This window comes from Macaca fascicularis, chromosome 6 (genome assembly GCF_037993035.2).
Source record: "Macaca fascicularis isolate 582-1 chromosome 6, T2T-MFA8v1.1".
Taxonomy (NCBI): domain Eukaryota; kingdom Metazoa; phylum Chordata; class Mammalia; order Primates; family Cercopithecidae; genus Macaca; species Macaca fascicularis.
The window spans coordinates 179,721,783-179,746,001 of NC_088380.1; the positions used below are offsets into that span (position 1 = coordinate 179,721,783).

Here is a 24,219-nt window from a genome sequence, read left to right on the forward strand (position 1 = left end):
ACTCCAGCCTGGGCGACAGAGCAAGACCCTGTCTCAAAAATAAAGAAATAATAAACCTATTGGGCCATTCTTCATTTCCATGAAGAATTATTTCTTCTCTGGAAGCACCGCTGTGTATAGCCTTGTTTTCCTCCTTCTAAGGACGGGGGCACAGTATGGATGGCACCACAGAGGGTGGTGATAAACAGCAATGGACTCTGCCTCAGCCTCAGAACCAGAAAGGCAGAAGGGAATGGTGGGGCCTGTGGCAAACTCGTGGGCTCAGACCCTCTGTGGGAACAAGGGTTAGATGTTCTTCTGGAGAAGGCGGAACGCTGGCCTTTTATGTGAACTATGCTGATTGTTCAAGGTGGACTCCAAATTGTGAAATATCACTCGAGCCGAACAGAACACATTTGTGGGCCACCGGTTTGCAGCCTCTACCTTTGGCTGGCCTCTGCACTAAAGAGCTCTCCTGGAACGAAGCGGGGCCAACCCCAGGAGGCTTGCTCATGTTGGCAGGTTGATCCACACCTGGAGGCCAGACCAGCACCCCGAAGGCAGGGGGTGGGGCTGCTTCATATTGAGGCTCAAGTCAGAAGGGGCTTTGGAAGGTCTGTGGGCAGGTCCCCACACCCTTGTCCTGGGGCCTCTTTCCTCTTTTCTCTAGGCTGGTCTTCCTTCATCAGTGCCCACCACCCTTAACAGTTTGCATTTCTGTTGTTTCTTCCAGTCTCCATCTGCTGCTGCCTGTTCATCCTCTTCCTCTTCCTCTCGGAGCTCACCGGATTTATAACGACAGAAGTGTAAGTCATACTTCCCCGATGGGGCATTCCAGGATGTTCTGGGACCCCAGACAAGAAGAGGGAGGGGTCTTTGGCCAGGTGGCTCACACCTGTAATCCCAGCACTTTGGGAGGCCGAGGCGGGCGGATCACCTGAGGTCAGGAGTTCGAGACCAGCCTGGCCAACATGGTGATACCCTGTCTCTACTAAAAATACAAAAATTAGCTGGGCGTGGTGGCACATGCCTGTAATCCCAGCTACTGGGGAGGCTGAGGCAGGAGAATTGCTTGACCCTGGGAGGCAGAGGTTGCAGTGAGCCAAGATTGCACCACTGCAGTCCAGCCTGAGTGACAAAGCGAGACATTGTCTCAAAAAAAAAAAAGAGAGAGGGAGGGGTCTTAAAAAGGAGAGAAAATTCCAAACCTTCCAACTTCTGTCTCCAAGTCTGTGGCATCGGTTGTGCTTCTGTTTCTTAAAAGGACTATAAAGTCAGAGCAAAAGTGAATATTGCCTTGTTAAAGCTGAAGAGAACATTTTGGTTCTGTTCCGTGGGGGTTCTCCTGGGTTCACAGAAGAACAGAAATAATTTGCTCATCTCTGCCATCCCTTTGTTTGGTCAGTGGGCTTTTTTCCCTCTGAATCATCACAGGGTCATTTGATGTGAGAGCTGAAGAGTCCAGAGAAACTAATGGATACAGCTTCCTACCGGAGGGGGCAAGGTTGCTGACATCAGCACCCGGCCCCCTGGACTAACCCCCTTCCCATTTCTCAGGCCCACACTTGGTGAGGAATCGGTGCAGGTTTCCTGGCAGTGGGTGACGCAGTTAATCCATCCCTGATTCCTAGAATTATCTGTTGTCTGGATAACCCAGTAAACGCTCTGGGGTGTCTGTAACAGAATGCCATTGGAATTATGCAGTCACGACCTCATCGGACGCCCCTCTGAGATGGAATTAGACCCAGGAGCTTCCTGCCTTTGGCACTGGCTTGAGGCTTCAAAGCCTCTTCGCTTCTGTGTTTACAGCCCGGAAAGTCATCACAGAGCTGGGTCCTGACCACCCACTCTCCTGCTCAGCACTGGAATTTTCTTTTTCACTAATGGGATTTCTTGGTTTCCTTTGCCTCCACTCAGCCACAAGACAATAGGAAACTAAATACATAGCTGCTTAGCCCAAGACAACTCTCATTATACAAGCATTGCCACCTTTAGTTCTCAAACAGCCCCAGGAGGGAGCTGCCCCCTCTTTACAAAGAGGAAATTGAGGCCCAGAGAGGTGGAAGGACCTGCCCACAGCCATATAGTTAGGAGGTGGCTCCCAGCCTTCCCTGTCTCCTGAGCCCACGTGTGTTTGACCAGCACACTGAGAGGCCTATGAGATGGGAGGGCTGGTCTCGCCTTGTTTCTGGGTATACCTTTCAGGCCTCCCCTGGTATGGGAGAGTTTGCCTTTCCTGGTCACTCTGATCCTGTTTTAACCCTGATGGCACCAAAGCCCAGGGGACCTTTTACAATGGTGGGAAGAGTACTGGTTAAGGCATTGGGAGACCCAGGGCCAGGTCTCTGCTTAATTACTACTTTGCTGTGTGACCCTAGGCAAGCTGCCAAACCCCTCTGGGTCTCAGTATTGGTAGCCAAATGAAGGAGAGTAGACCAGAGTCTGAGCTCCCTTCCAGCTCTGGGAGAGGTTGGTCTGCTTCCCAAGACATGACTGTGTGGCCATGCAGCATTCGAAGAAGGGGTTTTATTCGCCCCAGGCCTCCAATGGGAGATGACCACATCCAAGTCAAGCATCTTCCCCTCTGTACAGCTTGGTCACTGGACATCTCACGATCACCCTATCACGAATCAGAGGTCGAAGCAGGGAGAGCAGCAAGGGGTTGAGACTTGCTGATGTTATGAGGTACCTGTTGTATGCCAGGCACCCAGTGGCCTCTGCAGGCTGTACCCCACTCTCTAGGAGGGGACCTGCTTGGCTTGGCAGGCCTGTCGTGTTCTGAGCAAGGTGACAGAGGCACACATGTGTCATCTGCTGAGACCAGGCACTGGCAGGTGGCTTTATGTGTTTTGGGTAGGAGCACCAGCAGGTGCAAAGGGCCTGAGGCAGGGATTACCTGGTGCATGTAAAAGGCAGGAAGAAGGCCAATCAGCCAGGACAAAGCGAGCAAGCAGACAGGGTAGGAGATGGAGCAGGTAGGACGCAGACGGGCCAGGTAGAATTGGGACTCACTTCTTTTTTTTTTTTTTTTTTTTTTTGGAGACAGAGTCTCGCTCTGTCGCCCAGGCTGTAGTGCAGTGGCATGATCTCAGCTCACTGCAACCTCTGCCTCCCGGGTTCAAGAGATTCTCATACTTCAGCCTCCTGAGTAGCTGGAATTACAGGTGAGTGCCACCATGTCCAGCTAATTTTTGTATTTTTAGTAGCGACAGGGTTTCACCATGTTGGTCAGACTGGTCTTGAACTCCCGACCTCAGATGATCCACCTGCCTCAGCCTCCCAACGTGCTGGGATTACAGGCGTGAGCCACTGCGCCTGGCCTGGGACTCACTTCTTGATGGTGAGCTCGTGGAGCCCAGGGCTGGATTTGCTCACTCACTGCTTTGTGGCTCCACACGTGGAGGAGCTGAAAATGCCAGTGGAGGCCACAGTCAGCAAGCAAACAAGACTAGACTGTATCAATCAGGGGCAAGTGCTCCAAAGACAAGGACTAAAGCAGGGCAGCGGGTAGAAAATGAGACAGCTGCAGGCACAGGATATTTTATGAGGCTCAAACAAGATTATTTAGCTGAAAGCTACTTAATATAGTGCCGGATATACTTTAATATCACAAGGTCTGTAGCTCTTTGTGCATTTATTCATTTCCTACATAGTTCCTGTCTAACTTTAAAGAGGTTTTAAGGCCGCTCCGCACTAGGCATGTAAGTGCTCAGTGAATGTGAACTCCTCGTCCCCTCTTCCGCTTTGAGTTAAGAAGATGGCTGTCTTGCCTGCTGCTGACAGCGTGTGGGGCGGCATTCCCAGCTCATCCCACATGAGGTGGGGCACTGAGGCAATGGGCCGCCTTCAAGTGAGTTTTGACGTCACAGCTTGAGGCTCGTCACAGCTTGAGGCTCGAGCAGGTGTGGCCCCACCCGCACAATGCCTGGGAGCACTGGGGAAGGGCCCTTCCAGCAAGCCCAGACAACTCTTGCAGTCTCCCCAGGGCAGGGCTGCTGCTTTCTGACGAGCACTGTGTGTTCCCGCTGCTCCCCATTCCCCTGCGCCAGGACTTCCTCTGCCTGTCTCCCGGGGGCAGCCTGGACGCTCTGACCCCACCGAGTTCCTGGAGAGGTACAAAGCTTAGATGATGAGGGGAGGAAGGGGGCCAGGTGCAGTGACTCACACCTGTAATCCCAGCACTTTGAAAAGCCAAAGCCAGAGGATCACTTGAGCCCAGGAGTTCAAGACCAGCCTGGACAACACAGTGAGATCCTGTCTCTGCAGAAAAATTTTAAAAACATTAGCTGGCCATGGATGCACACACCTGTAGGCTCAGCTACTTGGGAGGCTGAGGTGGGAGGATCACTTGAGCTCAGGAGATCCAGGCTGCAGTGAGCCATGATGGCGCCATGGCATTCCAGCCTGGGAGACAGAGTGAGACCATGTCTCAAACAAAAACAAAGCAAAACAAAACAAAAACATGAGGGGACATTTTTTGAGCATTTGCCTGAAGTCTAACCCTGTGCTAAGTCAGCGGCTGGAGAGAGGGAGGGAGGCAGGGGTGAACAGAGAGGTCTGTCCGGAGCTGAGGCCAGAGGCTTCAGCTATGAAGGTACAGTGACCCCAATGCCCCCTTCCCTCCCTGCTGCCTCCTTACCAAGGTGCAGGAATTGCCCGAAGGGCCTCCGCAGGGTGAGCCCTAGGACTTACTAAGCAATCGAGAGGAGAAAGCATCACATCTTTGGGGTCTTCCAGTTGTCAGAAGCTTGTGACCCCAGGAAGCCCTGCAGGCTTGGGAAGAACCGAAGGCCACAGTTCTTTTTTTCTGAGTGGCTGGCCCTCTGTGGCAGGTTTGTGGCTACAGTGGGGTCAGTGCCCCCTCCTGTCACTGTGAGATTGTAACTTAAGGAAATGAGGTCACCGTTGGTTGGATCAACATGGCTCCAGCCCCAGCCTGTGGTTATCAGTGACATAAGACGCTTATTCTGGCCTGGGCCTGGTTGCGGGGGAGCGGGAGGCACATTTGTTTGGGTGGTTGGGCTCCAACCTGGCTTTGGACAGGCCAGTAATTATCCCTGGGAAAGAGGCTCCACAGAGTGTTCTGAAACTCTGTGTTTCCAGGGAGCAGGCCCCTCCTCAGGCAACCTGGCCACAGAATGTTCCAGCCTCTGACTGCCCAGTCTCTGACTGCTCTTAATAATTGTTAACCTCATGAGGTGCTGGGATTATAGGCGTGCATACTGTGCCCAGCAGGTCAGCACTTCATGATGGTCATCTCCTTGATCATCGCAGGACCCCTCAAGGTAACTACTACTGTTCACTCCATGTTACACCTGGGGAAACTGAGGCACCAGGCGGCCAAAATCACATGAAGCAGTAAGTGGTGAAACTGTAGTCAAACCCAGGTCTGTGCTGCTAAAGCCCAGACTCAGCACCTCTCCTCTGTTTTACCCCACTTCCCTGCCCCGAGCATTTCAGGGCCCCAGGCTCATGGGAGCCACTGCTTTTTGGTTAGAATAGTTGACTGGAGGACTTGGATGCACGCTTCTAGGGTGAGGTGGCCAAACAGGCAGATGGAAGCCTGGGAGGTGGGAACTTGGAGGTCACCTGGAATCATGTTCTCACAGGCTCCCCATAGGAGGCTGGGAGTGGGGAGCAGCAGCTTAACCAGGAGGAGGAGCTGGAAGTCTTCAGGTTGCCTGCCTTGAGCCTGGGTTGTGAGCCAGGCTGGGTAGAGGGCCCCAGGCGTCCCATTAAGGAGCATGAAGGACATAGCTCTTAGCAGTAGGAGGCCTGAGGGCGTCTGAGTGTGGAGTGACGGGTTTACGTCTCGGGCAGCTCACCTCTTGTGAAGATGGGTTTGGTGTGGGGCCACCCAGAGGCCAAAGCCCTGCTGGGAGCTGGGGGATGACCCAAGTCAGAGGGGCTGAGGGTGCTGGGACTTTGGCTTTGGAGCAAGGGTGGGCAGAACCCGGTGGTTGGCTGCCAAGGGATGTATTTTAGACGTCCGCATGGTGGGTGCTAGATGCACATACTTCCACCTGGACGAGTCAGGATTTGAAACTCAAGGTTCCGGAGCGCGTGCTTGCAGAATCTCCGTCCCTCCCTCCACCCCACCCCAAGCCCTTGCGGCGGGCCTCACTGCCGCCTAAGTTTCCATTTGATCAAATTTTGAAGCATGGAGGTCAGATACTTCTGGCAGGAATCTGAACTATTTAAGGGCTCTTCTAAAAGCAAATAAAATTGTTTTGTATAGATGTCATCGAACTCATGCCTCAGACTAGAATTTCAAGGCCCTCCACCACTTTCCATTTACACTCCCCCCACCCACACCTCCCCGGGCCCTTGCGTACCTCTCCCTACAAGGCCACTGCCCACCCGCACCCCACCCTCCCACACACTCGCCACGCTGGGCCTGACTCCCTGATGCCATCTGGCGTCCCCCACCTGGAATGTGCTCCTGACGGCTCCACCAGCGCGCGCCTTGCCTGCGTCCTGCGAGTTCTGCTGAGGACTTCCTCCTCCACTCAGGCTCATTCCACCGAAGTTTGTGAGCACAAACTCTGTGCTGAGGCTCGTGGAGCCCCCGTCCTGGGGGTGTTGATGGGGGTGGGGGAGGCTTGTGGGACAGACGCAACTGGACCCCTAAGCACTCCTGTACCCTGGGCCACGGTGGGGAGGGGGGGCACACCTGAAGATTATGAAAAAGGACTAGGATGCCTGTATCACAAGTCCACTTGAGGGCCACCGGCCCCTCAGTTTTTCACCGATTCCCATCCCATCCAGGCAGTGCAATGCCTTGGAAAGAGCATGGGCTCTGGGCCCCCTGTCCTTGGGCTGGGATCCTGCCTCTGCCTCCTCCTGGTCCTGTGATTTTGGCCAGCCATCTGTGCTCCTCTGAGCCTGGTTTTGTCGATGTGAAGGGAGAACAGTACCCTTATTAAACACTAGATCAACTCATTGAGCATCAATATTAATAATAATGATAAAACAGTAGACATTTATTGAGCACTTACTGTTTACTAAGACCACACTTAGCATTGCACTTGTTCTCATTTGATCTTCTCAGCAACCCCATGGCATAGATACTATGATTGTCCCCATTTTACATCTGGGGAAACTGATGGACGGGAAGCCCCTTGCCCAAGTCAATCAGCCAAGAGGTGGCAGAGCCAGGATTTGAACCCTGGTAGCCTGGGCTTCCCTCGCGATGCTGTATTTTCTTTACCAAGAAGGGTCTGGAATCAGCCCTCAAGAGAGAGCTGAGTCTCACACATGCACACTCACTGACTCACACTAAGACACACTCATTCACTCACTCATTCTCCTGCCCTGGGGCAGCCAACAGCTTGACCTGGCAGTCCTCCAGCAGCCTGTGAAGTAGATGGAATCTTTATCCTTATTTTCCTCTTTCTCTCTCCTTACCTCTCTCCCTCCTTCCTTTCCTTTCTTATTTTCTTATTTTAGTGAGGTGTTTGTAACTTACATACAACAAAGTGCACAAATCTTAAGGTAGAGGCCTAATGAATTTTCACCTGTGTTTACACGTGTAACCATCACTCAGATGAAGACATAATACATTCTATCACCAAAGAAGGGTCCCTTGAGCCCCTCCCAGTCAGAGCCCCCACCACTATTATTCTGACTTCCGTTGCCATAGATTAATTTTGCCTATTTTCAAACTGATTGAAAGCTTTTCCAGTTTTACAGATGAGGAAACTGAGGCTGGGAGAGGTGAAGCAGTGTGTCCTGGGTCTCCCAGCTTCTAAGTGGCAGAGCCAGGAGGTGAGCCCACACCTGTCTGCCACTGCCTCCATTGGCCTTCCCACTGCCCACACTGGTGACGGGAGTCAGGCCCATGGAAGTCCTCAAACCACAATGAATCCACAAAAAACATTTCCTTTTCTTCCAGGTGGGTTGATTTCTGGCAGCCCGTTGGCCTTTTAAAATCAGTTCAGCCCTAGCCAATGAAGTTAGTTAGCCTTGGCAGGCCCTTGCCATGGGGTGGCTGTGGGCGAGCTTGTGGCGCTGGCTGGGGTGGCAGGAAGCCAGCAGCCTGGGAACATTTGCCTTGGACACGAAGGCGGCTTTATTGACCTCATCAGGCAGCCCAGGTGATTGAACTGTGTTTATCCCACAGCCTGGGGGCCCTCCAGGAAGGAGCCTGGGAGCAGCCAGTTCTAGCCTTACATAACCAGCCTGGCCAGAGCGCCGCAGGCCGTCCCTGCCCAGCACCGCTGCCCCCTTGTTCTGGGTGGCCCTCTAGTCCTGCGGAGCCTGTTCTGTGCTTATTCTGGTTAGGAAGACAGGGACCCACGCCTGGGAGAGGCTTCCTGGGGCCTTGCGGGTGAGCTCACCTTGGCACCACACCTGGGATTCACTTTGCTTTTGGCTGAGGTCACCTCCAGAGGGTTGCCAGTGGATGACATCATCCCACAATCCCTCAGTGCTGTGTGGAGGCCCAGCCTCGCCAGGTGGGAAAGGTGAGTTGCTTCAAGGAAGAGTCCCAGGCGGCTTCCTGGCTGGGAAGGGAAGCCGAGGCTCTCCTTAGTTGACTGTGTGTTAATCACCCAGCAATTTCATTACTCAGCAGCTCTCCAGAGTTGCAAATTACAGCTGGGGTAGAAATTGGGTGCTGAAGGCCAGGGCAGAGCATTTGGCTGTAGGGAGGCGGATCCTCCTCGGGCCTGTTACCGGCGGGTCTTTGTTCTTAGATCTGGGGTTCTTGGCCTCACGGATTCCAAGGAATGGAACCTTGGGCCATGCGGTGAGTGTTATAGCTCTATTGGAAGCCGTGGATCATGAAAGACAACTGTAGAACCCAGCGACCAGTGTTCAGCTCAGTTAGGATGAACCCGGGCACTTAGCCATGCAGGAACAACGGCAAGCCTCTAGCCCGGTCGGGAGCGGCAATGGGCGCCTCGCTGGATTAGAAGCGCAGCAGACACCCTGCTGGATCCAGAGGGGGAGAAGTCAGCGGCGGGTCTGTGACGGCTGCGATCAGCAGTGGTGGACTGCGAGCTAAAGCTCAGCTCGAGCTGGAACAAACATGGACCAGAAGAGTGTGCAGTTGCAGGATTTAATAGAGTGAAAACAGGGCTCCCGTACAAAGGAAGGGGACTCAAAGGGGGTTGCCCGATTCAGCTCGAATGCCTGGGTTTATATCCCGGTCATTGTCCCTCCCCCTGTGTTCTCAGGCGATAGATGATTTGGCTGTTTCTTTACCTCCTGCTTTTAGCCTAATTGGTGTTTTAGTGAGCTCCCTTTACTACCTGATTGGTCAGCTGTGAGCTGAGTTACAAGCCCCGTGTTTAAAGGTGGGTGCAACCACCTTCCCCAGCTAGGCTTAGGAATTCTTAGTTGGCCTAGGAAATCCAGCTAGTCCTGTCTCTTATAGCCTCCTGGGCTCCTGTTTGCCCCTCTCCCTCCAGCTTCTTCGTTCTTGGTGGCCTCTGATTGGAGCCAACAGTACAAGCAAGGTCAAGCGCAGGCCCGTGTCTCCCCTCTCCCATCCTAAGGCTTCCCAGGACCAGGGCCCTCCTTCATTTTCTTCCTTGACCCTGATGCTGAGGAGAGGGCTGGGAGGCAGCCTGAGCTGTGGAAAGCCCGGGTTGAGATTCTAGCTCAGCTACTTGCTAGCATGTGACCCTGGGGATGGGACACACCCTCTCCGAGCCTGTTTCCTGGTTTTAAGATGGGGCTCAGGGCGTTTCACAGGTGCACACGGGACGGCGTGAATGCGTGTAGTCAGCCTCCTAACTTAACGAGTGGGGGCCCATCTGTTGCACACTTGTCTCTGGGAATATCCTTGTGGGCCCCACAGAGAAACAGGTCCTAGGCGTCTTTCAGAGCCCACCGTTCCTTGTGAACAGCATCACACCAGGTGCTAGGGGTGCAAAGATGTGGTCTTAGTAAAAACGAAATTCCTTTGCTTTGGTCCTACTCATTCTTTCCCTAAGATGTGGCCATTTACAAAGCTCTCTTGGAGTCTTCATTGCTTAGATAGAGCAGTTCTCTTTTATTTTACAGCCGAGGGACGGGACCCAAGGGGCCTAATAAATGTTTAACCACAGCCCAGCCACCTGAAGCACTGCCCCCTTCAGCTGCCCCCTCCCCCCGGCCAGGCCTTTAGATTTGGTTCCCTCTGGGTGGGGGGCGTTATTGGGAATCAGATGCGGCCATCAGACATCCCAGCAGCTACTCCGGGATGCCTCCAAGACACCTGGGCTCGGCACGGCCTCTATCTCTCAGTCCCTCTCCCTCCTGCTTGTCCTGCTCCTCTTCTAGAGGCTCTCAGCCCAAAGAATGGGTCCAGGAAGAAACGCAGCAGTGTGTCTGCATTCCCCGCTCACCTCACCTCCCTCTGCCCCAGTCCCATCCATCAGCAAGTCCCGCCTGCTCTAGGTGGGTTCCTGCAGCCCTCCTCCTCTCCATTCCCATCCCACCCCGTCCAAGGCGCCGCCATCCCCCGCCTGGTCTCCCTCCTGCACAGCAGCCCCTCCAGTGGGTCTTGCTCGCAGCAGCCAGAGGGAGCTCAGGAGAGTGCAAGCCTGACTCCGTGGCTGTGCTCCTATCAAGTCTAAAGGCCTCGGCCGGGCATGGTGCCTCATGCCTGTAATCCCAGCACTTTGGGAGGTCGAGGCAGGTAGATCATCTGAGGTCAGGAGTTCAAGACCAGCTTGGCCAACCTGGTGAAACCCCACCTCTACTAAAAATACAAAAATTAGCCAGGCGTGGTGGCACGAGCCAGTAGTCCCAGCTACTTGGGAGGCTGAGGGAGGAGAATCGCTTGAACCCGGAAGGCGGAGGTTGCAGTGAGCCGAGATCATGCCACTGTACTCCAGCCTGAGGGACAGAGCGAGACTCTGTCAAAAAAAAAAAAAAAAAAAAAAAGTCTAAAGGCCTCATGCAGCCTCCTTACACTACAACCATGGTGACCTTCATTCAGTTCCCCAAACCCACTGTGCCCTCCCCAACCTCCAGGCCTTTGCACATGCTGCCAGGATGATGCCTACGCATCCCCCAGACCTCAGTCACACCTCAGAGAAGTCTTCCCAGCCCCTTCTCCCCAAAGGTCAGTGGCCCTGTAGTCCCTCTTACAGCCCCCTGCAGCTTTCTGTCAAAGCAGTAATCAGCGCTGGGAGTGGCAGCATATTTAGGAACTGAGTGATGTCTGGTTCTTGTGTCTATAAGCTTGATAAGGGCAGAGACAGCGTCTGTCTGATTCATTGCTGTTTCTGGCTCCTGACAGGTAGTAGGTACTCAAAAAGTATTTGTTGAGCAAATTTGGATTGCTAACAGATGCCAACACTGTGCTGCTGACAGCAAGGTGACATGGCTGTCTGTGGAGCCACCTGCCCCTAACTTTGGCCCATGCAGTCGACAGAATAATGACTCCCTGCCCCCAGTGATGTCTAGGTCCCTGATCCTGATGCATGTGGCCGTGTTACCTTGTATTCAAAAGAAACTTTGCAAATGTGATTACATTAAGGATCTCGAGATGGGGAGAGGATCCTGGGTTAGCCAGGTGGGCCAGATGAAGCACTTTGGGAGGGTTGTGGGGTGGGGAAGTGCGGAGCAGTGGATCACGAGGTCAGGAGTTCGAGACTAGCCCGGCCAATATGGTGAAACCCCGTCTCTACTAAAAATACAAAAATTAGCTGGAGTGGTGGTGCGCGCCTATAGTCACAGCTACTCGGGAGGCTGAGGCAGAAGAATCGCTTGAACCTGGGAGGTGGAGGTTGCAGTGAGCCGAGATCGTGCCACTGCACTGCAGCCTGGGTAACAGAGCGAGACTCTGTCTCAGAAAAAGGAAAAAAAAAAAAAAAGGTAGAGGTCAGAGAGGGGGGAAGCTGCTGGCTTTGGAATTGGGAGGAGGGGCCACAAGCCTAAGCAGCACCTAGAAGCTGAAAAAGGCGAGAAAACGCATTCTCCCAGGAACACAGCCCGTCTTAGACTTCTGACCTCCGAAAGCGTAAGACAATGAATGCCTGTTGGTTTAGGCCGTTCACTTTGTGATAATTTGTTACAGCAGCCACAGGAAATTAATACAGCCATCCAGTTGCTTCTCAGAACCGGTTCTGCCCCTAGGGATGAGCATCAGGGAATTCCTGGCTTCCCAGCTGGGGGGAGGGGACCTCAAGAGAGGAGGCGGTAAGGTCCTCTGTGCCTGTTGGTACCAGGCCCTGATCCCTCATAAGACCCCTATTTCTCATTTTAGTGTTCGAACCACCTTATTTGTAGTGGGTGGTGTTATCCCTACTTAACAGGTGGGTTCACAGAGGTGAGCATAGCAAGTACCAGAACCAGGATTTGAACTTGAATCTGTCTGACTCTGAAAGATATGCTCTTACCACTATGCTATCCCCAGCCCTCCTCTCTTTATTTTATTTTATTTTTTTTGAGATAGAGTTTCACTCTTACTGCCCAGGCTGGAGTGCAGTGGCGCAGTCTCCACTCACTGCAACCTCAGCCTCCTGGGTTCATGATACTCAGCCTTCCAAGTAGCTGGGATTTCAGGCATGCACCACCACGCCCAGCTAATTTTGTATTTTTAGTAGAGACGAGGTTTCGCCATGTTGGTCAGGCTGGTCTTGAACTCCTGACCTCGGGTGATCCACCCACCTTGGCCTCCCAAAGTGCTGGGATAACAGGCGTGAGCCACCGCGCCTGGTCCAGCCCTCCCCTCTTGAGAGGTAAGGCTGCATTTGAAGAGTGCAACCTAGACCCATGCCTGAGGGCACAGGAAGTGCAGGCTCTGCCCAGATGGAGTCTGGGTTATCTCAGTTGTGGTCGCCAAGTGAAGTGATCCCTGGCTGTCCCCTGCAGCTGAGATCTTCGTCCCCATCTCAACAAAGGTTCCTATACTTGTCTCTCCCCTAGTGTGAACGAGCTCTACGTCGATGACCCAGACAAGGACAGCGGGGGCAAGATCGATGTCAGTCTGAACATCAGTTTACCCAATCTGCACTGCGAGTGTGAGTACTCCACACAGTCCCTCCCTCCAGCAGGACACCTCCTCAGGGCAAATGCATGTGTGCAGAAGTGGCAAGATCTCCAGGACAAGCCAAGCCAACACATGGTTCTCCCCACTCTTTTTTGGAGGAGAATATAATGAGTATGCATGCACTTGGAGGTTTTCTGGCATAAAAAACACAAGACACTACTCATGGGGGTTACCTCTGGAGAGCAGCTGTGTGGGTGCAGCGAGGCAGGGAGTCTCTTAGGGTCATGTTACAGCTTCGCAGCAGAGCCTGAGTCTCATGGAAGTGACTTGTTGAGGGAGGAAGCTGTAAGGGAGTGAGAGATGCAGGATAAGGCAGTGTAAGAGGATAAGGAAAGATGTGTTTTCAGCTGAAGTCCAAACTCAGCCTGATCTCACAGGATACTGGGGGGTGTGAATGACACCATAGCATTTGTCACACCCAGTAGCAATGGGACCAGGCTGTTATTATCCATGTCATTGGGTAATGGCTGCAGAGTGGTGTGTGTGGCAGGGGTCACATCACCTCCCAAGCATCTCAAGCAAGAAGACCTCTGGTCAGCCAAGAGCATTCATCTGGAGAAGAGTGCAGCTCTGAGTCGTTGGTGGCCGACACCTATAGAAGCCGGATTGGTCCACCATCCATGAGAGTGCAGGACAGGGCTCTAGAGCACCTGCGACAGGGGAGGGCTGGGAGATTCCTTTTTTGACTTCACACCTATTTTGTTTTAACCAAAAGAATGAAATCTTTTTTTTTTTTTTTTTGAGACGGAGTTTCACTCCTGTCACCCAGGCTGGAGTGCAGTGGCGTGATCTCGGCTCACTGCAACCTCTGCGTCCTGGGTTCAAGCAATTCTTCTGCCTCAGCCTCCCGAGTAGCTGGGATTACAGGTGCGCACCACCATGCCAAGCTAATTTTTGTATTTTTAGTAGAGATGGAGTTTCATCATGTTGGCCAGGCTGGTCTTGAACCCCTGACCTCAGGTGATCCACCCGCCTCAGCCTCCCAAAGTGCTAGGATTACAGGCATGAGCCACCGTGCCCGGCCCAGAGTGAATTACTTCTACAAAACAAAACTCATTTGAAGTCTGATTTGGAGTCAGATCCTGGCTCCTTTGCTGGCTAAAACTGTGACCTTGGCTAAGGTGACTCTCTGAGCTTCAGGTTCCTCATCTGCAAAATGGGCTTAGTAATGTCTGTTGTCTGAGGTTCTTGGGAGAATCTAATGCATTGTCCCCAGACTCGTCCGCGAGTAGACTGGGCGCCCTCTCCTGGACTGGGGTTCCAGCCGTCCCTCCTCCCAGCCTGGCACGGAGCCTGCTGCAGGCCCTTCTCTGCCCACCCCCTCTTCCTGTTAAAGGACACAGCTGAGAGAACACTGGGTGCACCTCCGGCCAGAGATAGGGAGAGTCTCAGCCCTGTCATTGCTTTGGGTGAGATTTACGTCACAATTTTGAATCCTCGCTGGGCCCCAAGCCAGGGAACCTGTCGAAATAGGTCGGTCTTATTTTTTGTTATTTTTTTTTCTTTCACTTAGAAAAATAATTCATCTGGCAGGTTCTCATTCAGGAGTGACTGTATCTCTGGAACAAGGAAATTCTTAGTCAGACCAGAGGACTGGGACCAGTGGGGTAGGAAAGGGAAGAGATGTGGTTCCAGGAGGGGCCAGGCAACCTCTACCCCGTGCCCTGCCATGCCCTGCTGGATCTGTGGGCTATAACCTGAACCCCCAAGCCCCTCACCCCTGCTAGAGCCCAGCATTCTGGCTTTTCTTTAAAAGAACATCACATTTTTATTGTAGGAAAAAATGCATGCTCGTCATTATACTTCTCGAAAACACAGAGAAGCAAAAGAGATCACCCGTAATTCTGCTACCTGACAGCGGTGTCGGCATTTTCACATCGTTCTGTCCAGCTGGCCTTCCTCTCTGTGTTTCTCAGCGTAGCTGAGATCGTGCTGCATGTATGATCTCATATCCTGCTTTTAAAAATAATATTCTTCATTATACAACTAATAGAAGAATACATGTTAATCTTAAAATAGACATACATTCAAAAATACAAAAATAATATGTTTTTTAAAAAGCAAAAGTACCCCTCCCCTGTCTCCCTTCTTGTCCCAGTATGCCATCTTCCCCAAAGGACACCTCTGCTAGAAGGTGGGTCCCTATTCCCCACCCCTACATGTGTGTGTGTCTGTGAACACATACTGGGTTTGGGTTGTTGTTGTTGTTTACATAATTAATTGGGACCCTACCATGTGGGAACCTTCTGGAGTTTCTGGGGTTTTTTTTTCTAGCTAGTGTCTTGGAGCTGTTCTCATATTACTCATAATATGAGTAAAATAATAACAGCTGCCATTTATTCTGTTCTTCCAGGCCAGGCCCTGCCCTGCATCCTTTGGCTATATTAAATGCATTGGGATTTGAGGTGTCTTAGCAGAATGGCTGAAGGGTGTGGGCTCAGAAGCAAATCCACCTGGATTTCATTCCAAGCTCTGATGTTTCCTAGCTGTGAGGTATCTGTGCCTCAGTTTCCCTAGGTGTAGAATGGGACTGATAATACTGTCTTCCCCACAGGGGTGTTTAAATGGTGTTTCGTTTGTTTGTTTGTTTGTTTGTTTTGAGACAGAGTCTCGCACTGTTGCCGGAGCTAGAGTGTGATGGCATGATCTCAGCTCACTGCAACTTCCACCTCCCGGGTTCAAGCCATTCTCCTGCCTCACCCTCCTCAGTAGCTGGGATTACAGGCGCCCGCCACCATGCCTGACTAATTTTTTGTATTTTTAGTAGAGATGGGGTTTCACTATGTTGGCCAGGTTGGTCTCAAACTTCTGACCTTGTGATCCACCCGCCTCGGCCCCCCAAAGTGCTGGGATTACAGGCATGAGCCACCGCGCCCAGCCAAGATGGTGTGTTCTTACATAAAAGGCACTTAGAAGAGAGTCTAGCACATAGTAAGTGCTGTTTTACTTTTCTTTTCTTTCTTTTTTTTTGAGATAGAGTTTTTCTCTGTCGCCCAGGCTGGAGTGCAGTGGCACAATCTCAGCTCACTACAACCCCTGGCCCCTGGGTTCAAGTGATTGTCCTGCCTCAGCCTCCAGAGTAGCTGGGATTATAGGCACCCACCACCATGCCCAGCTAATTTTTTGTGTTTTTAGTGGAGATGGGGTTTCGCCATGTTGGCCAGGCTGGTCTCGAACTGCTGGCTTCAAGTGATCCTCCCACCTTGGCCTCCCAAAGTGCTGGGATTACAGACGTGAGCCACTGTGCCCAGTCCTGTTTTACTTTTCTTTAACCCTCACAACAAGCCTGTGATAGAAGAGGAAACTGGGGCACAGAGGTTAAGTAACCTGCTCGAGGTCCCAGTGCTAGTAACTCAGCCACTGATCTGCTCTGAGCCTGCTCCATGCACCTGCATTTAGCCAATTTTTTGTACCTGCCTGCTGCACAGCACTGGGAAAGAGGGCTGTTCCACAGGCTCCGGTGACAAACAGTTGAATTGCTTCCGATTGCCACAATTTCAAATGAGGTTGCCTGAGCAGCTTTGCACAGACATCTGGACACACACTGTGTATCTAGAGGACAGGCTGCCAACATTGGAACTGCTGAGTGAAATGGGGACCTGCTTGTGTTTTCTCTAAACTTCACATTTTACCATTGGCATTTCCCGTGTCCTGTGGACCATGAGGGTCATTTTGAATGGCTCCAGCACGTTCCCTTCTATGAATGGATCCTCATTTACTTCTCCATCCTCATCGAGGAACACAGCGTTGTTCCCATTTTTCCCATTTAAGGTTGGCCCTCTAAAATTGCTTCCAGCTGTTCTTCCTCTGTATGGCACCTCCTTTTTAGCGCTCCTGCCAGGGAAATTCCTGCATTTCCATAGTTCACAGGAATCCTCTCACCGCTGGCTAGTTGGACCATCTCTGGGGATGAAGTTGGCATTGGCCTGCCCATTTTACAGATGGGGAAGCCATCTGAGTCACAGTGAGGTGACAGAGGGCAGGGCCTGCCTTTTCCCTTTGTGCGTCCCTGGTGCTTATCATAGGGCCCGGTAGCATAGGCGATGGGTAAAGGAATGTGTGAATGAATGAATAAGTGAATGATGGATGAGTGGATGGGGGCCTGAGCCTATTCACCCCATAACTATCTGAAGGCCGAGAATGGTGGCCCACACTTGTAATCCCAGCACTTTTGGAGGCTGAGGCGGGTGGATCACCTGAGGTCAGAAGCGAGACCAGCCTGGCCAACATGGTGAAACCTCATCTTTACTAAAAATACAAAAAAATTAGCCGGGTGTGGTGGCGGGCACCTATAATCCCAGCTACTTGGGAGGCTGAAGCAGGAGAAATGCTTGAACCCAGGAGGCAGAGGTTGCAGTGAGCCGAGATCATGCCATTGCACTCCAGCCTGGGCAACAGAGCGAGACTCTGTCTCAAAAAAAATAAATAAATAAATAAAAAGACTATCTGAGATCCAAGAGCTAACATTTATTAAGCACTTTCCACCTGGCATCCATCAGACCCTAAGCATTTTCTACACCTGAACTATTTGATCCTCATAATCTTCCAAGGAAGGTTCAATTATGGTCACCCCCCCATTTTACAGAGAAAGAAACTGAGGCATCCAGAGGTTAAGTACCTGAGGCAGAACCCAGATTCAGAGGACCAGTATGGCAGACCCCCGGGGTGGTCCCGGGACCCCTACTATGCCCTGCCTCCCCTCAGCCTCACATTTAGCAGAGTCATTATTCTGTCCCCTGTAGTCTTTGGACCCCAGACCATGAGCTCCTGGAGGTCCCCAGCCCGGCCTGTCCCTGGAATGGATGAATGAAGGCTCCCAGAGAGAACAGGCTGGCCCCCATCCTCCCGTGTCTCTGGGTTTGTGACTGTTGTCTCCCTTTGGCTCCTGCAGTGGTCGGGCTGGACATTCAGGATGAGATGGGCAGGCATGAAGTGGGCCACATTGACAACTCCATGAAGATCCCACTGAACAATGGGGCAGGCTGCCGCTTCGAGGGGCAGTTCAGCATCAACAAGGTACGGAAGCCCTGCCTCAGCCCTTTCTACTTGCTCCCCATTCCCGCTGTCTCCTTGCTCCCTGGAAACTGGTTGTGGAGGTACGCACTCACTCGACCTGACCCCGACACAGCCCCCGGCGAGCGAGGGTTCGTGCCCACTTGCCTGGCCGTCCCTGCTGAGAATCTGGATGCAGGCGTCCAGGCTTCCTGCAGTTTTAAGCCCCTGATGGCCGGTTCAGGAAGGAGCTACTCTTCTCCCCAGTGAGGGAGACAATGGTGAGAAGACATGAGGATTTGCAGCCCCCACCCCTGGGTTCAAGTCCCAGTTCTACCCCCTCTTGGCCCCTACAAGTCACTTGACCCATTTTAGGCTGAGGATGTGATGGTGATAATAATATCAGGATACCACCCACTTCACAAGTTTGTGTGGGGATTAAATGAGCTAATGCACATTCATTCATTCAAAAAAAATTTTTGAATAAGCACCTTCTGTGTTCCAGGGTCGGTGATAGGCTCTAGGGCAGCGTCCCTGGGCTGGTGGGGCTTCCATTCTGGTGGAGGGAGACAGTCTACAAACCAGAAAGCATCAGGGATGCTAAGTGCTGAGATGAGGAATAAAACCAAGGGGAGTGAGGCGAGGCGGGCTTGAAAGTACCTTGTCAGCTCTGAAGGGCCATTCAAGGTTCACTGTTGTTTTGTCCCCAGAACCAGGAGCTTCAGATCCTAAGTCAAGTGGGTGAGCGCAGTGCCCTTGGGAGGGCCAAGGCACCCGGTGGCAGCTGGCAGGGTTTTGCTCAGCACGTGCCGGCCCTCCTCGAAGCTCGGTACTGTCACAGTGGAGCCTCTCAACAACGCTGTGAGGCAGCACCATTTGACAGGTTAGGATGCTGGGGCCCAGAGAGGTTAAGTGTCTTGCCCAAGGTCACACAGCAATCCTCCTGTCCCACAACTCCCCTTCCCAGCCCCAGGCAAACTGAGCCACTTGCCACTCCTGGCTTCTCCTTGTCCCTCCTGCAGCCTCTGCTCAAAACGCCCTTCCTCCGGTCCCTGACACCTGAGCTGGGGTTGCAAACTCAGTGGCCACATCCAGCCCAAAGATAAATTATGTTTGTCCAGTATAGCATTTAACTGTATCAGAACCAGTATGAAAAGATCAGGAGTCCAAATTTCTGGCTTTTAAAAGTCAGAGGCTCTCACTACATTGGGTCCGTGTTCCCATTATGGCAATGACCTGGCACCTGTGGACAGTGCTCCCCTTTAGAGAGGGCATGTGCTGTCCCTTCCCACAGTCCTTGGCGGGCGGGCGGAAGGCCAGGCCTGGTCATCTTTCAAGCAGGGCGGACTTCTTACGTGACGGTTCAGGACTCCGTTAAGTGCTAAAGCAGAAGCCGCAAGGCCTTCTTAAGGTTTCAGCTGTTGCTGGGAGAAACCTGCCGCGTGTTATGAGTTAAAGTGAGTCTCGTACCAGCCCGGGCCTCAGGAGGAGGGACTACCAGGAGGCAGGGATGCTGAGGGTCGCGGTTCACTGGGGGCTGTCTCTGCCCATGAGCTGCCACACAGCACTTTTGCCATGCCCCGTAATTTGGATTTTATGGTGGTTGTGATGGAAAGCCATTTGAGGGTTAAACAGGGAAGCAATGTAATCAGATTTATGCTTCAGAACTGTACTATCCAATAGGTTGCCACCAGCCACATAAGGTTATTTAAATTAATTCAAATTAAATAAAATATACAATTCAGTCATTCATTCTCATCAACCATATTTCAAGTGCTCAAAGCCATGTGCTGGCTGGGGCCGCAGCGCTAGTGCAGATAGAAAGAAAGCACTTCCATCGCTGAGGAAAGTTCTGCTGGACAGCACAGCCTTAGAAGGATGGCTTTCACGGCCGGGTGCGGTGGCTCACGCCTCTAATCCCAGCACTTTGGGAGGCCGAGGTGGGCGGATCACGAGGTCAGGAGATTGAGACCATCCCGGCCAACACAATGAAACCCTGTCTCTACTAAAAACACAAAAAAACAAAATTAGCCGGGCGCGGTGGCGGGTGCCTGTAGTCCCAGCTACTCAGGAGCTGATGTGGGAGAATGGCATGAACCCGGGAGGTGGAGCTGGCAGTGAGCCGAGATTATGCCACTGCAGTCCAGCCTGGGTGACAGAGTAAGACTCTGTCTCAAAAAAAAAAAAAAGGTTGGCTCGGCAGCTCCATGGGGCTGGGCCAGAGGGGTGGCAGGTAGTGGTTGTGGCAGTGGAACTGGGGAGATATGGTCAGATTAGGGAGGTAGAGTCAATAAGACTTAATGAAGAATTGGATGCGGGATTGAGGGCACATGTGGAATCAAAGAAACCTTTGACATCTTTGTCTTGACAACCAGGTGGTCCTGTTTCTGGATGTGGAAGCTTAGAAAAGCCTGGATTCTATGGGAAGTAGGTAGGGCTGGGCATTGCTCATTCCACTCTGGCTTCCTTTGGGGTTCCCATTAGGTGTCTACAGGGAGAGGTGAAATTGGAAGTTGGAGGTGTGGAGGGTTCAGGAGAGGGTTCTGGACCACAGATGTTGAGGTGGGAGTTGTCAGTGAACAGATGATGTTGGAAGTCACGGGTCCTCAAAGTGGAGGCTCCTCAAGCCCCTAGGCCAGCAGCATCAGCATCACCTGGGATATTGTTAGGAATGCAGATTCTCAGGCCCCCCTCAGACCTACTGACTCTGCTAGAACAAGCACCGCACCCCCCCCCCCCCCGCCATAGATTCTGATGCCACTGAAGTTTGAGGAGCATTGGTTTAAGCAAGATTACCTAGGGAGAGGCCGTAGATCCTTGTTTTAAACCTGGGGTCCACAGACACCCCCAAGGAGAGCGGATTGAATGCAAGAGATCTATGAAGTTGGATGGGGGAAAAACTGACGTCTTTGTTTTTGCTAAACTCGAATTAAAGTTTAGCATTTCCGTCTGCGATGAATGTAGGCCACAAACCATAGTAGTATTAGCAGTGCCTGGGACCTCATCACCAACAGAAATTGCCGATATTTATAGCACGTTACAGTTGTTGCAGATAATTTCCAGAGACTGTTTATATGCATCACTGTTTTAAAATTACAGTGATTGGCCACGCGCAGTGGCTCACACCTGTAATCCCAGCACTTTGGGAGGCCAAGGTGGATGGATCACTTGAGGTCAGGAGTTCAAGACCAGCCTGGGCAACATGGCAAAACCCTGTCTCTACAAAAAAATACAAAAGGTGCAAGAAGGGGCAGTCAGACAGGAAGGAGGAAGCAAAGGCTGGGCGGAGCCTGCAGCCTGGAAAGGAACATATGTATAGATATCAAAGAGCAGGGCTGTCGCTGCCAGGCTCAGGAAGGCAGGGCCGGAATGGACAGTGATCAGTGCTGCGGAGAGTGCTCCAGAAAACGCTGATGATGGGGAGTGAAGGGGCCGCTGGCTGCAGGAGCCACGTCCTTACGAAGCAAGGGGAGCCAGATGCAGGCCGCAGTTGGGGGTTTAAGGCCTTGGAGAGATTCATAGTGCGCGCAGGCGGGTGGGAGGATTGGTGGGGGACCTCTGCTGGGCTTCCATACCCTCCCTCTGCCCCACCTCATCTTCTGGGGAACCACTGCTCACCCACAGGCCTCAGCTAATGTGGGTCCCTCAGGGGAAGTCCTCCCTCCCCTTCCCTGCGCGCCCACATTCACTCCCCGCCACGCCCCTCATCACACTGCGGCTGCTGCCTGTGCCTCCTCTTTGACTTGCCCCTCCCTTTAACCACTCCACTCAGGCTTCTGTGCTACTGAGCGTCCACCTTACGCCTGGCTCTGTGCTTGGTGCTGGGCTGCAGTGGGAGAGAAACAGCCATGCTTCCCGCCCTTGGTGACCCGGGGTCTATAGCTGGGGGGAAAGCGAGTGCTCAGGTAAACAGGAAATGTGTAATTTTGATAAAGCAGCCATGAAGAGAATGACGAGGAGAATGAGAGTTGGAGACCCCTAAAGTTACAAAGGCAGCCCTGTCTGAAGACTGAAGATGAAGCTGAAGATGCACAGATGAACAGACGTACACGCACACCCTCATTGTGGGCCCCCCGCCCCCAGGGAGATGCAACCACCTGGGCTGAAAAAATATATATGCCCCAGATGGTGATCAAGAAGGGATCGTGCTTATTCAAGCACCTGGAGTGACAACCCACGAGACAGCCCTGCCACCAAGCCCTCCCACCGCTTGGCAAACATGCCCCAGGCTGCAGTCTGCTCCCCTTTGAATGGGCTGTGCTGGTGCCCCCAGCCAGCTCTGGGTGAGCTTGTCCTTTGGGGTCAAACAGACCTGTGGTCAAGGATCCTGGCTACCATGGTCACTGGTTGAATGACTCTGGGCAGTTTAGCTTCTCTGAGCCTCAGGTTCCTCATCTGTAAAATGGAGACAGTGATACCTCCCAGGCTGTGAAACATGAACAAACTCTGCAGTAGAGACTGGACAAGCATCCGGGCCTGCCTTATCTCCCATCAGTGCAAAGTTTCCATGACCTCATCAGCTGGCACCCACCCTACCAGTGCGCCTGTGAAAGGCACAGGGAGGGTGTCCAAGAAATGGGCCTTCTCTGGTCAGCAGAGTGCCGGGGAGTCTGTGAAAGACTCACAGCAGCCTTTCTTAAACCCGTGTTACTGCCACGTACTGGGTTCTTACCCAGCCCTTTCCACATATGAACTCCTTTAGTCTTCGCAGTAGCCCGGAGGAAACTGAGGCACAGGAGATTAAGTGACCTGGTCAAGGTCACGCAGCCAGGATTTTAACACAGGCAGCCTTGCATCAGGGCCCTGACCCCCTGAGCCCACTGCCTGTGGCTGCTGCTCCCAATGTCTTGGTTACACATGTCATGACCAGCTGTGTCTGTGTGCTCTGGGTCACAGCCTCTGCCCCAAACTCCTGGAGGGAGTAGAGACCATCCCCTACCCCAGCCCAGCCACTCTCCCTCGTTAAAGATCTGTGCCTTTGAGGAGCTGCCCATCAAGAGGTGCTCAAAGAAGCCAGCGGTGTCCGTGTGCTGACGGCAGGGTCAGCAGCCAGCCCCCGCACCTCTCTCCCAGCATCAGGCTGAGACTTGTCCCATGGCCTCCTTATCCGGCCCCCAGGAGGTTGGCCAGCAGCCAGATGTCAGAGTTTGCGTGTTTTGAGCAGCAGCGGTAGCCCCACCTGAGACCGCACGGTGACCTCGTTTCATCAGCCAGCCCCGCAGGAGGAGGACAGGATGGGGTGAGGGGTATGGGGCCTGGCTGCAGCTATATGTTTTTAAAATCCATCAGAGACACTGACGTAGGTTCCTAAGTCACAGGCTCTAAAAGCGTTGCTGTTTCTTTCTTCAGCCCAGCATGTGCTGGCATGAGTCAGCCACCTGTGATGGATTTGGTGTGGAGCGGGAGTGGGTTCCTGAGTCACAGCCTTGCGGGGCTCGGCAGGGGTGGCAGGTGCTGAGGGGCCAGCCTTCTTGACTCACTTCACTCCAGGAGCACGAGGCCCAGGCCCCAATCCCAGTTCTGAACTCTGCCATGGCCCGATCGGCGGGAGGCCCTGTGTCACCGCGTAGAAAACCTCTGGGAGGACACACGCCTTATGGCTGTGGCTTTCTTACTCCCAGGGATGCTCAGCAGCAGGGTCTTTAGTCTGACTGTGTCTCGTGACTGTTTTATCATGAAAATGGGCCCAGGCATTATTTTTATCGGTGAAAATGAGGCATGAATGTGAAAACCCAGTGGGCTTTCCCTCACGCCCTGCCTCTGCGTGTTGCCTCTTCCGGCAGGGCCCTTCTTGGTTGGCTCCGATGACAAACGTATTCACCCTACAAACCTGACCTGAGGCCAGCTGCGGGCTGCTTTGCGTGCATCACCTCCATGAATCCTCCCAGTAACCTTCTGGCTTTATGCCCATTTTGCTGATGGAGAAACTGAGGCATGGAGTGGTTAGTGACCTCGCCTAAGGCCCCCCAACTAGGAAGTGGGCTGGGCTTGAGGCCACGTGTAGAACTCAGAGCAACCACTCTACCGTGGGTTACTGGGTCCCTGAAGCAGGTGATGCTGTCCCTCGAGGGAGATCTTGCCACACTGTTGTTTCTGCTCCGCTCCTGACCCAGCAAGTGTCCCTTCTCCACTGTGGCCTGCGGCATGCTCCACTGCGAGTTTGCTGAGGCTGAGGCTGTGGGCTGTCAGCTTGATGCCTCCCCTGTCAGTCACAGGCTCGGGCCCTGCGGAAGTAGGAATATTCCTGCAGGAAGTCCACA

At 52.8% G+C, this 24,219-nt stretch overlaps 1 protein-coding gene across 15 annotated transcripts in view; it reads left to right on the forward strand.

Moving 5' to 3' along the window:
* The window catches only part of ERGIC1 (endoplasmic reticulum-golgi intermediate compartment 1), a 119,524-nt gene that overhangs the window by 63,837 nt on the left and 31,468 nt on the right, over positions 1-24,219 (forward strand). For 6 of the 15 annotated variants that reach the window (XR_012414342.1, XR_012414343.1, XR_012414344.1 and 3 more), the window contains 4 exons: positions 713-785; positions 12,844-12,938; positions 17,859-17,983; positions 18,670-18,842. Coding sequence is in view for 5 of the 15 variants with exons in the window: in XM_045394513.3 (XP_045250448.1) it covers positions 713-785; positions 12,844-12,938; positions 17,859-17,983 (293 nt within the window). In the remaining 10 variants the exon portion in view is untranslated. The remainder of the gene's footprint in view (positions 1-712; positions 786-12,843; positions 12,939-17,858; positions 17,984-18,669; positions 18,843-24,219) is intronic. The other 9 variants (XR_012414346.1, XR_012414347.1, XR_012414345.1 and 6 more) reach the window with 3 other exon arrangements.